This window comes from Limulus polyphemus, unplaced genomic scaffold, assembly GCF_000517525.1.
Source record: "Limulus polyphemus unplaced genomic scaffold, Limulus_polyphemus-2.1.2 Scaffold2560, whole genome shotgun sequence".
NCBI classification, from domain to species: domain Eukaryota; kingdom Metazoa; phylum Arthropoda; class Merostomata; order Xiphosura; family Limulidae; genus Limulus; species Limulus polyphemus.
Genome location: NW_013668170.1, coordinates 36,689 through 51,216, shown reverse-complemented (window position 1 = coordinate 51,216; position 14,528 = coordinate 36,689). Strand labels below are relative to the sequence as shown.

Here is a 14,528-nt window from a genome sequence, read left to right as displayed (position 1 = left end):
TGGATAGAGGACAAAACTAAAAATATTACTACATATATGCAATATAGCACACAGTTGAAAAGGAATCTTATAGTGTAAAGTGGATAGAGGACAAAACTAAAAATATTACTACATATATGCAATATAGCACACAGTTGAAAAGGAATCTTATAGTGTAAAGTGGATAGAGGACAAAACTAAAAATATTACTACATATATGCAATATAGCACACAGCTGAAAAGGAATCTTATAGTGTAAAGTGGATAGAGGTCACAAGCAGAAAGGTTTGGTTTGTTTCTGATATTTGTGAAAAGCTGAACAAAGATTATCTGCACACTAAGTAACATAAGTTTTGAAATCATTGACTAGAGACAAAACAGTTAGTCAACAGTATTCACCATTTAACCAATTATATGGATTTGACTGTCACTTGTAAAATGCAATCTGTGTGTCCAGAGTGAGGAATATGATCTTTTTAATGGCAAGGAGATGAGAACTATGAACCCCCAGATCCACAGTCTGGCATAGATTGTAGGAGAATTCACTCCTAGCAATTTAACTCCCAGTAATACCTTATTGATGTCAAAAAATATGTTTTAGTGTTCCATACTTGCTGCAAAATAGGTCAAGCTAATTGAAGGCAAAGAATTACTCGAATATTTCCTATTGACACTTGGAATGTCTGTAACAGAAAAGAACAAAGATAGGCTTCATACCAACAACAATTTGGAACAACAATTTGCACTTCAAAGCTCAGTGATGTGCATGCATCCAATATTTGGAAATTAATTGTAACTTTGAAGAAAGAAGAATATTTAGCATAATTGAAGAAAGTACAATTTGATTGGGGTGACAACAATGACAAAAAAAGTTTAAACATGCGAACAAATAGCTGCAAGTTGTTCTTGCTGGAATACAACCCAAAAAACAAGATCGACTTTTTACGAGGAATAGCTCATAACTTTAAATAATTTTTAATAAATGTTACTTTTATTGTTGATTATTTTTTGACATTAGTGAATTAATTTACAAGGAGTGAAATGCATGGGGAGTGAAAATACTGGAAGTCAAATTACCGGTCATATCTGGCATGCTAACTGTAAAACCATGCCTGGCTCCAATCAAAAAGGAAGCTTATAGTGTAAGGAAAACTGATCAAAGTGCAACTAGAAGAGAACTTTACAGTATAAAGTGGGTATGCACAACTTTAAAAGGAAGCTTATGGTGTAAAGAGTAAGAAAATATCAAAGAAAAACGTTTTTAATATAAACTATATAGAAGACACAACACGAAAGGAAGCTAACAGTGTTATCGAAATTAGGTCAGGGACAACATGAAAGGAAGCATAAAGTGTAAAGGGGATTTGAGCCAGGACTTAACAAGATAATATGTTCATAGTGTAAACTAAATAGAGGAAGGAAAATTAAAAGAAGCTTAGAGTGACAGAGGAATTAAGTTAGGACACAACTAAAGAAGAAGTATATTGTGTAAACTGGACAAAGGTAGAATCATATAAAGTGGATGGTGTGAAGAAGCTTTTAGAAATGTCCATCAAATCTAATCTCAACAACACTTATAGGAGCTCCTGAAGTAGAACAAGCACAACACCATGAGTACCTGCTGTAGCTTAAGTTGTTTATTCCTCTGATACTAGTACTAAAAATTCTATGTGATTACTAAGATTTAACTTAAAAAGAACTGTCATTTATTTACAAACATTCCTTGCACTATATTATTAACAAAGTTTCTGAAATATATAATTACACTCACCTGATGTACCTTCCAACACAGAATCAGTATGTTGCAACTCTTCTTGAAATTCATTTTTTGTCACACTTGTAATATCATGTTTTGCAATGTCTAGAACATTCTCATCATCACTCTCACTGAACTGGGAAGTAATGTCATCTTGTTGTAACTCATCAGGCTGTTCAGTTTTCACTCTGACAAACATGTTCTAAGATATAAAAAGTCACAGACCAATAACTAACAACACTGCCACCATTAAAGCATATAAATAGTTAGTTTTCCAAGCTCACTTGTTTTAAACCATGAAGAGCTACAACTAGCATTTTATTGTGAATTAATGTCTAATAAGTTTCTTCAGTAAACCACATAATATCATGACCAGAGAATTACTTGAAATAGAAAACACAGTAGCTTCAATGGCTGGTGTTTTATCAATTTTATGTAACAATAAAATGTTAGGTAATAGTAATTATTTTAACCAGGATATTTACTGATTAAAATTGAGGCAGCAGAGAATATCAGAATAAAATAAATAATATATATTGCTGCACACACATTTTAAAACTAAACTCGAAACATTTAAACACTTAGAGAAAAATTAGGTTAAAAATACTAAACTAAAAAAGCACAATATATTTTGGAATCTTATGTAAAAACATTATTCTATTTATAATATTTGTAATTTCATCTCTCAGATAATCATATAAAAGTTTTATTAAGAAAACAAACAATTAAAGTCTAGGAAGTTTTCAGGAGAAAAGCATTCTTCTTAGTAGAATATCATACTTAAAAAGTAAAAATATACACGTATAATAAAGCACTACTACACTGTTCTAATGTGTATGAAATATGTAGCTCATGGATATCATCAAAATATCCAATCTTTACTTTTCTGAAGCCCAAATTCTCATTTCCCAAACCTTTACCTATCTACATATACTTATGACATTCCAGCCTCTTTTGTACAGTTTCAAGAACTGACTTTAGTAGTATGACTTTGATCAAATTATGATTGATTTATTCTCAACCACATTCATAAATCTTTTTAAAATAAATGAATGATAATAATGTATTATATTTGTAAAAAAGCTTTTAGTAGTTCTAACGTTTATTTGCTGCTTATAACCAATAATAACAAAGGAGTTGTAGGATCTACTAGTTAAAGCATCTGAGCAATCTGCAATGATTGTCTTCAGGTTCTGCACCAAAAACATTAGTAATGATTACTCCAGGATCACATTGTCTACAAGTCTATGAATAAGTCTGTGGACTTTTAATGCTAAAATCTGGGGTTATATTCCCCATGGTGAACACAGCAGATAGCAAAAAGTGGCTTTGCTATAACACACACACACACACACATCTGAAAAATTATTAAAACTAAAAGACTGTATGTTGCAAAATAACCATTTGCCTGCACACTAGTTCACACAAAAAATAAAAGTACGCATTTTAATTTTTCGTGCCCACCCTTTGAAATGTATTATGAATGATTTGTAACAACAGATTGCAATCATAACTGGAAAATTCTGAACAGTAAATTAGCTCATGTGGATACGCAAAAGGATGTGATTGGCTGTATTATGACTGACATCATTTGGTTTTGCAGGAGATTTCCTTGATATTAAGAGGTATCAATGATTGAAAATAGTGAAAAAAACAAAAGGTACAAAAATGTTCAAGAAGCAGTTTATTTTCAAAAAAATTACTATATTTTTCCATCAAAATGATGCACAAATAGAAATAAATAATGGAAAAAATGCAGAGAAAATGACTGCAATGTAAGTTTTGTCAGTGAATGTGTAGATATATTCAGTACATACAGAAATGAAACAAAGTGCAATGATTCACTTTACTGTTTCTTCAAATAAAAGTTACTTAATCATTTTATGCTTTTATGATTTGTAAAGTTGATACCTACTTCATTACATGGATGGCCCACTTCCTGGAAGTCAGTGGGGGATTTTGGCCACTTGAGAAAAATCCTAGAAGCAACACTGTAGTTATTTAAAAAACTAGTATAAAAAATGTAGAGATGACACAGAGAACTATATTTATCAAGACAATATAAGTTATCAAAGAAAATATATTTGTAGTTATTGTGCTCTAATAATAAAACAAGAAAACAGTGAAGTTTTTAAAAGATTGATACCTCATTTTCTCCTGACACTTGATCAGAATTTTTCTCTTGCTCTTTCCCACGAATAAAATGTGAAGATCCTTCTAAAGAAATGGTTTCTCCAGTTTCTGTAAGTATTAATATTATTTTTGTTAATAAGAATATGTTTGAATATAATTTATATATTGCTACATCATAATAAAAGCCTTCACCATTAAATACTAGTGGTACACAGCTAATATTATCATTAGTATCTTAGCCAAATGGAGGTACATTTCTTCAAAATCAATGCTTTAGAAATAAATGTATTCAGAGAAGTACTCGTACTATTTCTAGTTATAGCTATTTTTTGTTTTGTTAAAACTTAAATATTTTCATTCTCTCTCTCTCTCATCTCCACTCTTTCATTACTTAGATACATGCTGGTTCTTACAGTTCCTATTGTCGCATAAGTTGGTTTGTTTCTTGTTAAGCAAAAGCTACCCAATAAACTATCTGTGCTATGTCCACCATGGGTATCGAAACTCGAGTTTTAGTTATAAAGTCATATAGTAGTAATTTTCACAGAACAATTTTGTCACATGGCTAAAATATTTAGAGTGAGTGTAATGGATTAAGTGGATCCACCAGCTTTATAAAAAGAAAATTATTTCAACATATTGAAGACCATGTTTCTAACTGAATACAAAAATACACATATTCTTAAATCAATATGTATTTCCAATAATATTTACCTCCACTCCTCACACAACAGTTATTACTCAATTTTTTCTTGCTTGCTCCAGTCTTTTATTCCCCACTTAATTGCCCTTGGTGATATCTGTCTTGTGACACTCTCCACCTATGTCAATGCTCCCTTTATTTTAGTATGATATATAAGCACATCCTTCAGATAATATTGTCACTTTTTTGAGAATGACCCAATCCACAGTCTCTAACATCAGCTATTAGTGGGGAGGAAGGGTGGGAGAGACAAAACTCATCGGGTCTGGAATTATGAACATTCATCTTCACTCCCCAACCATGTGAGCAAGGTAAATTCCACTTGCCCCTGGAATTATGGGGAGGATGTGGAACAAACAGTGCTCAACCAAGAACCCAGGATGGGACCACTCTTCATTCAGAATCACGACGAGACAGTGAACTCTCTTCCATTAACAATGTACTGAACCAATATTGATCAAAATGAAGAGCCACGCTCAACCCAACCAAATAGCTGAGCATCAGATCTGAACCAGTATTATAAGTAGGCTTCCTACTAACATCTGGGAAAAAAACATTCAGGGTCATGGGGAGGAGAACCCTCAACTTTGCCCTCTTCTCCTTGAGTGGAGAAAAATCAGTCAAACACTGGAGGAATAACCTCTGTCCACCACCCCAGTGACTGGAAACTGAAAGTGGTTAGGACTCCTTAACTCCACTAGTAGAATATGAAGGAGGGGGTAATGCATGTTGGGGAGTTCTGAGGGACAACACTCTGGAAACAGTGCAACATGTAAAACAAGTTCCCAGATTTTAAAAAGCAAACCAACCCTGATTTATGCAATCCACTGATCAGCAGAGACAGGCAGGATCCCCTTATGCTTTACTCAAGATAATTCATGAGTGACAGTCCAGCATAGTACAGTATTACCATCCGGGTTGCCTCTAGGTGGTCTTATGGAACACTTCATTTCTACAGAACTTATTGTAACCTAGATAAAGTATATTTTGTTAGTTGTTGTTAGTGCAGATTTGGTTTTATAAAAGCACACCTGACTGAGCAACACTCAGTACAGAGTGGGATCCTGTGAAAAAGAGGTAGCGGACCATGGAAAGGAAAGAAGAGACGAGATTATTAACGAAAAACCCTCAGATGAAGAAACTGCCAGATAATGAAAATAATGTGAGTTAAAAGTATTGGGGGAGATGTCCACATACCAGTCAACACAATGTCCTCCAGTGGGAAATTCAACCAGGCCACTAAGGACATAGAAATGTGATGAATCTGATGAGACATAACTTGCAGAAATCACTTCACCTCCAAAGAGAGCCCAGAATAAGTAAGAAGGATCAATTTTCATACCCATCCCATCAAGTTAACCCGGGGATAAATCCCAGGAAACTGGAGGGTCACAGTGATTAAAAAGCTCACATCTAACACATCCAAAAGCCTTAGTGCGGGCAACATAACACTTCAAGGCCCTTACTGGACATAACAAAAAAAAACAACAAAAAAACAATCAGGATCCGATCAGTGAGAGAGGTAAGAAATAGCGGTCAGATAAATCAGTGAAAGGACTTATCCCCTTCCTGGGCTGCCAGTGTCTTAGGTAAGAAGGACCCGTTTGGGTATAGAAAGGTGTAGCCCGATTGATAAGATATGTTGTGCATGTGCAGCACAAATGACCAGTGATGACCGCAGGCCAGCATTAAAAAAAATAAACCTTAAGGGAAAGGTAATATGTATGGTACATGAGGCTAAGGGCTCAAACGGATATTGAAAAAGAGCATGTAACACCACCTTTACATTCCAGTTAAGTAACTGAAAGGGTTGTTTTGGATGAAGGACCTGAAGTGACTTGAGGAGGCCGGAGAGCACTGAGGACTTAAAAGAATTTCCATCTCTTCAAGTATCTGAAGGAAGCTGATAAGGTCGCTTATATAGGGTGATTGTGGAAGATGCAAAACCCTTGTCAAAGAGCCAGGTCAAAACCAAGCTATGGTTGGCACATCTGGACAAAGTGTGTTTAACCTCCTTGAAATACATCATTGTCAATAGGTGTGCCATTTCCATTGATAAATGTCCATCATGGGATGATGCAGAGATTGAGACAAGTACATGGCAACCTTAGAAGTTAAACCTGAAACCATGCAAAACCTCCAAACTACTTTTCAAATTTAGTAACAGTTTTGGTAACATTGTTAAATTTTTAGTCCAAACAATGTGTTATTCTTTACTCATTACTTTTTAAATTCAGTAATATTATAGCCTATTAACATACTTAAAAATATAAAATAACTGATAAAAATTAGTAGTTAAAACAATAAAAAAAAATTAATAAAAATACTCATACATATAATAAATAACATACTTTTTAGATAGTAGTAATATTGGAATAACAGCAGAAGAATGAAGTATTGAGATGAATTCTTGCTGAAACATAGCCGAGTTGTGAATCTGTGGACTTGTAGTGAGGGTCATCACACTAATCAAGGGTACCTTTGATGTGTATTTTCTGACAGATGTCTATAAGCTGCTAGAGTGGGACGTTATGTGCAGCATTATATCATACGAAAGTGGCAGAATTTTGAGCAAAATTTTTGATGTAACCCATGGCTATATCTCAACAAATACTTTAAGTTTACTGGAAGAAGTAGTGGTGATAACTTATATGAACGCTTGCTTTGCTTGGCTTTACAGAAAACATTCAATGCAAATAGTAAATCTGCAAGCAACTTAAGAAAACCTGTGTCCATAAACTATTTCTCCATTGCTACAGAATTCAAGTCTACAGTGAAACAAAGTGCTGCATGAAACAAGTGAACGGTGAAATCAAATGAAGGTAATGACAACATGTCTAAAAAGCTTGCATATGATCATCAAGAAAAAACAACAGCTTCTAATATTTGGGCAAAGCTCCCGAGTGTCTCAACAAAAGCTGAATAACTTAATATTGGACTTCATGGTTTCAGAGTTTTGGTCATTTGGAGTTGTCGAGTCCACAGCCTTTAGAAATTTAATCACATCACTACAGTCAATAAGAACAATCATTTCACAAAGAACATTAATGAGGTAAATGAATGATGCTTATAAGGAAAAAAGTAGCTTTCCTAGCTAATGGTAGTCAAGACTGTCACTACCACTGCTGACTGCTGGAGTTGGAGAAACAGGTAATTGAATAATAAATAATTTCTAATTTTTTTAGTTTCTAATATTCTCACATTTTTTAAACTATACAACTTTGGAGGTTTGTTTTTCACACCTGACTTAGGATCATTGATACCTTATTAGACTGTCACCTAACTTGAGTTATTTTTTAAATATTGGAGTTAACCTGTTTTGTTATTAAAAGTATGTTTGGAAACTGACAGACTAATATTTTACTTCAAAGCCTATTTAGGAGTCACTTTGCACTGGATAAAGGATGACATGCTGGAACATAAGCATGCCGTTATCCCCACTCATTATATAAAAGGACATAATCCCTACGATCTCCCTGAAAAGACATTAGAAGCAGTACATGTTGAATATTACATCCTGAACAAAACTGTCAAGACTACAACAGATAACAACAGCAACTTTGTCAAGATTTTCAGGTTAGTGGCATATATAAAGTTACTTGAATTTGCCTATATATTTAAATTGCTGCATATATACAATTCCAAGCAGTAGGTCTTAGAGAGAGGCCAATTAGAGAGAAGCTTCAAAATATCAAGATTAGAATATATAATGAGAGGGAGAGAACAATTTATATTATACAAACATGGGTGTGGGAATGAATTAACCCTTTGACAGCCACATGTTATGATTCATAATATTTAACATTGCTATCATTATATTTCATTCCAAAAATAAAACTAGTGGATGGAATTATTTGAAATTTGACAAGAACGTTCCTAAAAGTATGTAGTTTCAAAAAAAGTTTTTTAACGTTGAATGTTTATATTTTATTTTCCATTTTTTTTATTTTATCATTAACTCTAGCTAAAACAAATTCTTCTCATGTTCCAATAGTTATTACCTATCACCCAAAACTAAAAAACTTACCCCGGATACTAAAAAAAAACACTTTTACCTCCTTCAACTTAATGATTGACTAAAATCCATTTTATCAGAAGTGCTTGTTGTTTCTTTCAGAAAAAATAAAACTTTGATATCACACTTAGTTCATGCTAAAGTCAACTTTAGTGGAAGTCATCCTTGCAACAGCAAGTGATGCCAAACCTGTAAGTTCATGCAGGAATTGGACAAATTTTCTGATAAAAATAACCAAAAGCAATTCAAAATTACTAAAGCATAACCTGCTCTACAAAAAATGTTATTTACTTAATTTAATGCTTAAAATGCTACTTCTAATATATTGGTCAAACCAAAATAACTATGCAGGAAAGTTTAATAACCACAAATCAACAATCAAAACAAACAAAGAACTTCCAGTCACAAGACATTTGAACATGTCTGAACAATCTCTTGAAGACATTAAACTGACAGATATACAGACAAATGTTACATCTAACAGAAACAGGGAAGTTAAAGAAGCTTACTGGATAGCACTATTAAAACTAAATTCATAATTAAACTTATTTTACATTATTAGTATTATTCATGCTTTAATTTCTCGATATTGGTATTACTTCCTATATATAGCATCACATTATCATTTTCTCTACTTCCCACCACCTTGCCCCCCCAGTGGCACAGCGGTATGTCTGCGGACTTAAACGCTAGAATCCGTTTTGATACCTGTGGTGAGCAGAGCACAGATAGCCCATTGTGTAGCTTTGTGCTTAATTACAAACAAACCCACCACCTTTTGTCATTATTTTATGTTTTACTATTAATTCTATCTTTATAAAAACTGGTTAACATTTCTTATAACTATTATCATAAGTCCTTTATGTATTGTACACACATCTTTGGCACAAACTAAATTTGACACCAATAACTCTAGGTTATGACTGACCAGTTCTCAAAGCTAAATCATATTGAACATCTGGTTTAGATGAAGTTAACATCTGTGACTATATATTTCATTACACTTATTAAACATAAACCTTTATTCTCCTGAAAAACAATAGTGAACTATTCGAAAGCTCTCGAGTTTTGGGTCTCGTTTGAAAACCATTACAACTTTTGTATGTGATCCTGTGTGCAAACTTCTTAATCAGAATCTAGCTATTATCATCAATGTACAGTGCAATGAAATGTTTAAAATTAAGAAATGGAAATACATACACAGCTTTTAACTCTTTGTAGAATGCTTTTCAAACTTATTTTTGTCATATGTGTAATTTCACACCTTTATCTTTTCACTTATAGTTTATGTTTAATTTTCCTTTCAAATTCTGTCTTTTATTATTTATGCCGATACATCAACTTGTACGTGTGGGGCTTTATAGTTATTATCTGCAGCCCCTGGGCAGAGATGCATTTACCTAAACAAGATTGCATTTGTACACGCCATCTTGTTTAAAAGCTTTCAGAATCCAAGCGACAAGTTAAATTATAAAAATCATTAAAACTTTCAGATATGCATATTCAAACACAAATAGTACAAAAGTAAAACCTAAATGCAATCTGTCTATCAAACTAATACATATAAGGGGAAAACAAATGTGTAGATATACATTTCTTGTTACAGTAACAACCTTTAAGAGCAAATTCTGCTCTTTCCATTGGTTATAAGCATGCCATTCAACTTCGAATTGTCGCTAAGTGATGCAACTTTGCAAGTGTGGGTAGCTGACCTTAAACTAAGAAAATATTTACAACAGTATCCTGGAGGAGAAATTTCATTATTTTGGAGTTTTTAATTTCTTAATGAAAACATGTCTTTTAAAATATAAACTAAATAAACAAGGTACATCACAGCTGTGAACAACAAAACAGAAATCAATAATTATGCCTCTGATGTAATCAATGCCATAACCCAAGCCATCAAAGAAACAATTTCTAGCAAAGAACTAAATTCTGACATATGATCCTGGAAACTTACTCCCTAAATTTCTGAATTAATATTTATCTGCAGACAATTCAGACAAAGCTTCATACAAACCTGTGACAATTTGATTAAAACACTCATTAATGCCATGAATATAATCTTATTAAGAAACTTACAACAACAACATGATAACTGGGAAAACTTCTGCCTATCAATAGATAAATACAAACCCAACCCTTTTAAATTCTGGCAGAATCATGCTTGTGAATCAGTATCTCATGCTTCAACAATATTAAGTTCTACATTATGATGATGACAAAACCTTGTTGAAACGTTGTACATTTGCTGTTATGTTAAACTTATATTAAAGTTTTTCTTCATTACCCATTCAAGCCATCTCCAACCATTATTAACCTTAGGAAAATAAAATGCAAAGCCCCAGGAGAGGATGGAATTAACAATTTAAAACTTAAAAACCTATACAATGAAATCATAACCCACTTAATAACAAGTTATAATTTATCATTACTATCAGAATATTACCCATCTACTTGGAAATCAGCTATTATTAGGGTAATCCCTAAGAAAAATAATAACTTCACTAATCCTGGCAGCTACAGACCCATTAGCTAAATCCTTAGTAAGTTGATGGAGAAATTAATCACTAACCAGTTAAACGCTTACCTAGAAACCAACAACATTATTAACAACATACAGAATTCAAGCAGAAAATGCAGACAAACAACTTTATTGAACAACCTTATTGAAACTATCTATTGCAGTTTCAACAACCATAGCTATCTTTCTAGACATCTAAAAAGCCTTTGATTCGGTATGGCACAATGGACTTTGCTACAAATTAATCCATAATCACCTACCCACCTCTATTGTATACTGGATATTCAGCTTTCTTAATGACATAACAGCTAAAGTTTAGACCAACAATGTGCCTCCAGGCCCTTCATGTTTGAAGCTGATGTCCCCCAAGGGTCAGTGTTAAGCTCGATATTATACAACCTCTTTGTCAACAATATCCCATTCCCTACCTTAAATCTTACACTTACATTGATATTGCTATTGAAGTTCTTCTAGCAACCCGCACACTGCAACACTTACAGCCAAATATCACTCAATGCAGTGTCATATTGGTGCAACAAGTGGTGTGTAGCCCTCACCCCATCCAAATCCCAAGATATAGCCTTTTTTTAGGAAAATAAATAAAAGGATGAAAAAGTTTCATAATCTCAAGATAACCTTTAACAATTCAGGAACTGATCAGGTAGAATATTTTGTGTCTGATCAGTGAAATTGGGTTTTCTCAGGGTACTCCCATTTTCCCCCACAGCAAAATTATTTTCATTAGATATATAAATCCTCACCCTGAGAAGGATCAACCCCTTCATATTTTATATTCAAAATTTAAATTACATTTTTAATTCAGCCAAAACTATTTAATCTTTTTCCATCAATTTTAATAAACCAAAGCCCATTTAAACATTACTATATTTGCTAGTTTTAGACGTATTTATCCCGTATCAAGACTTAATTAATCAATTGCTTCAGACCCTAATTATCATTCATATTTACACTACTCATGTCACCTTTGAACTGGATATCCTTTGTGCAGTTTTGATTCCTTCAATTTTCACATCTGCTCTCTCTTCGTCAACGTCCTCAGCCACATTTTAAATTGAAGCCTTCATATACAGCGAGCTACCTTCTTCAGTTTCAGTATCAACCTCTTCTTCTTCTTCCAATGAACATCCTGTTCCCTGTCTCCAGCTCCCCACTGTCTCAGATTTTTCCTGAGGTTTACTGAGGCTTATTACGAGGTGTCAACTCTTCTTGTTTACCTTGTTCACCAACCATGCTTGTGAATCAGTCTCTCATGCTTCAACAATATTAAGCTCTACATTATTTCATCAAAGCACTCAAGAAAGTTATAATTTTCCTATACTGAAAATGTATTCCCGATAGGTCCTTACCTCCTCTCACAAGATTAGCAATTATCGTTCAGTACTGCCCTCTATATGTGAACTTTTTCTTTATGCATGCCACAAGCCTTCTGCTCCCCCTATTGAAATTGCAAGATTCCAACATGTCTCTCATGCAAATCATCGTGTGTCACCATCTCACCAATAGGAGCATGACATGATCACGTGATGCATGTGATTCCCTCTACTGAACTATCACTTCGATGTTTGGGAGAAGATGTTAGCATCAGAGAAATGTGGGGAGGCAGGGTGGGAAGTATGAGGGGAGGTAAGTACCTATGGGAAATATATTTTCAGTATAGGAAAATTATAACTTCCAATATGGTACTTCCCTCTTCTCACAAGATTAGCTAGAATCCAACAATGATAAGGAGGAGGGATCAGTGTGAGGGAATGACAGAAGTACTCCCTGAAAGCTTGGAAATGAGAGATTCAGATCTGAAGATCAGAAGAGGGGAACTGCACCACTTCTGAGCCAGGTATACTCTTCACCCAACTGTGGAATGTGTAAGATATAAGGGCAGAAAATGAGAAGAGCACATCTGAGTGGGAAAGAAGGTAGCAGGAAAGTGATCCTAACCATAGAAATAAACTGTAACTCAATCCCACAATGAGAAAGGTGGGTTAACAAAGGATGCACCCCTAGGTGTAGAGTGGTTGGGCACTGCGGACTGTACTTGGTAAATCAACTGCATCCAAAACCTGCCTGCGAGGTATTGATATCTACACGAGGGTAGGATGAGGATCATACCGTCTTCACTTCAAACCCAAAAACCTGGGGGATTGAGAACCGCTCCAATTCCCGGGTATGACATAAGGATTAGCTCTGAGCTATTGATCCGGGAACTTGACATCCAGTATCAAAAGGAAGTCTATCGCACGCAATCAACTCCTCCAACTCTGAAATTGGCCATCCAATGGCAATAAAATCCCAATAAGAAGAGAGAATGAGGGATAGCCAAGGACAGAATCAGAACAATCCCATATACCACTGCTGTGACCCACTACACAGATGGAGGAATTTGAGGGAGGAAGATAGACAACCCAAAACCTGCCCACAGGGTACCAACATCCACACCAAGGTAGGATGAACCTCAATCAAAGGGGTGAACTGCATCCTGAAGGCTCACTCTGTTGTCATTGGTTATGATAAATAGGTGGATATAATGTCATCTACACCTGCAGAACACCACCACCCTACTACTCGGTAACTGAATGGTTATTGGGTGAAACTCATTCAGCAGGGTGCCTTCATGGTCAACCACCCCAGCAGCTTGGAACTGGAAAGTGGTAAGGACTCCCATACTCCACTCGAAGAAAGGAGGATGACAATGCAGTGGAGAGTCCTGAGGAATGTCATCACCTGCGACAGTGCAATAGATGACCATGAAACCTTATTTTGAAAAGCAGACCATACTGAGTTATTCACTCCAGGCATGGCAGGGATGGGCAGCAATCCCCTTCTGGACGGTCTGCAAAAGGCATGTTTATGAAGCAAAATATCATGAGGTCATGCATCTACAAGCAATCTTGTAGAATACCCCATCTCAATGATGAGCGTGTGAAGCCATGGAAGATAAAGCGCAAATCAACATGGCTGGTCACACACTACTCATCACGGAGCAGGATTCATGAGATAAAGAAATAGAGAAAGGCTCTGAAACAAAGTATGAATAAAAACATCAGTCTAAGTCACACTGGAGTCTGAAGAATGGCCACAGGTGGTAAACAAAACCCAGACGAAAAGAAAACTGCAATATGATGGAGATAGTGGGAGATGAATATACTGGGTGTGATCCACATGCCGGACTGCAGAATTTCCTCCACTGGATGACGAAGACGAGAAGCAAGGGAAAATGTGAGGAAGAAGGTAGGAAGGAATAGGCCAATCGAACCAAAAAACAGATGCAATTGGTAAAGGTAGAAGGTGAAAGATCACGAAGGGAGGAGGATTGCCAATGGAAAAAGAGCCATTACTGGGCACAGAAGCCTATGCAGATTCAGTTGAGGGTAAAGAGGGGAAATGGAAGGAAGGGAAATAG

The 14,528-nt window shown here is 35.0% G+C and overlaps 1 protein-coding gene across 5 annotated transcripts in view; it reads right to left on the bottom strand.

Moving 5' to 3' along the window:
* Positions 1-14,528, bottom strand: part of LOC106467299 (zinc finger protein 239-like) — a 49,432-nt gene that overhangs the window by 21,274 nt on the left and 13,630 nt on the right. For 4 of the 5 annotated variants that reach the window (XM_022395447.1, XM_022395445.1, XM_013927637.2 and 1 more), the window contains exons 4-5: positions 3,882-3,976; positions 1,751-1,937 (exon numbers count right to left, since the gene is read on the bottom strand). In XM_022395447.1, coding sequence (XP_022251155.1) covers positions 1,751-1,937; positions 3,882-3,976 — 282 coding nt within the window. Of the gene's footprint in view, positions 1-1,750; positions 1,938-3,650; positions 3,715-3,881; positions 3,977-12,093; positions 12,416-14,528 lie in introns of those variants that run through there. The other variant, XM_022395448.1, reaches the window with a different exon arrangement.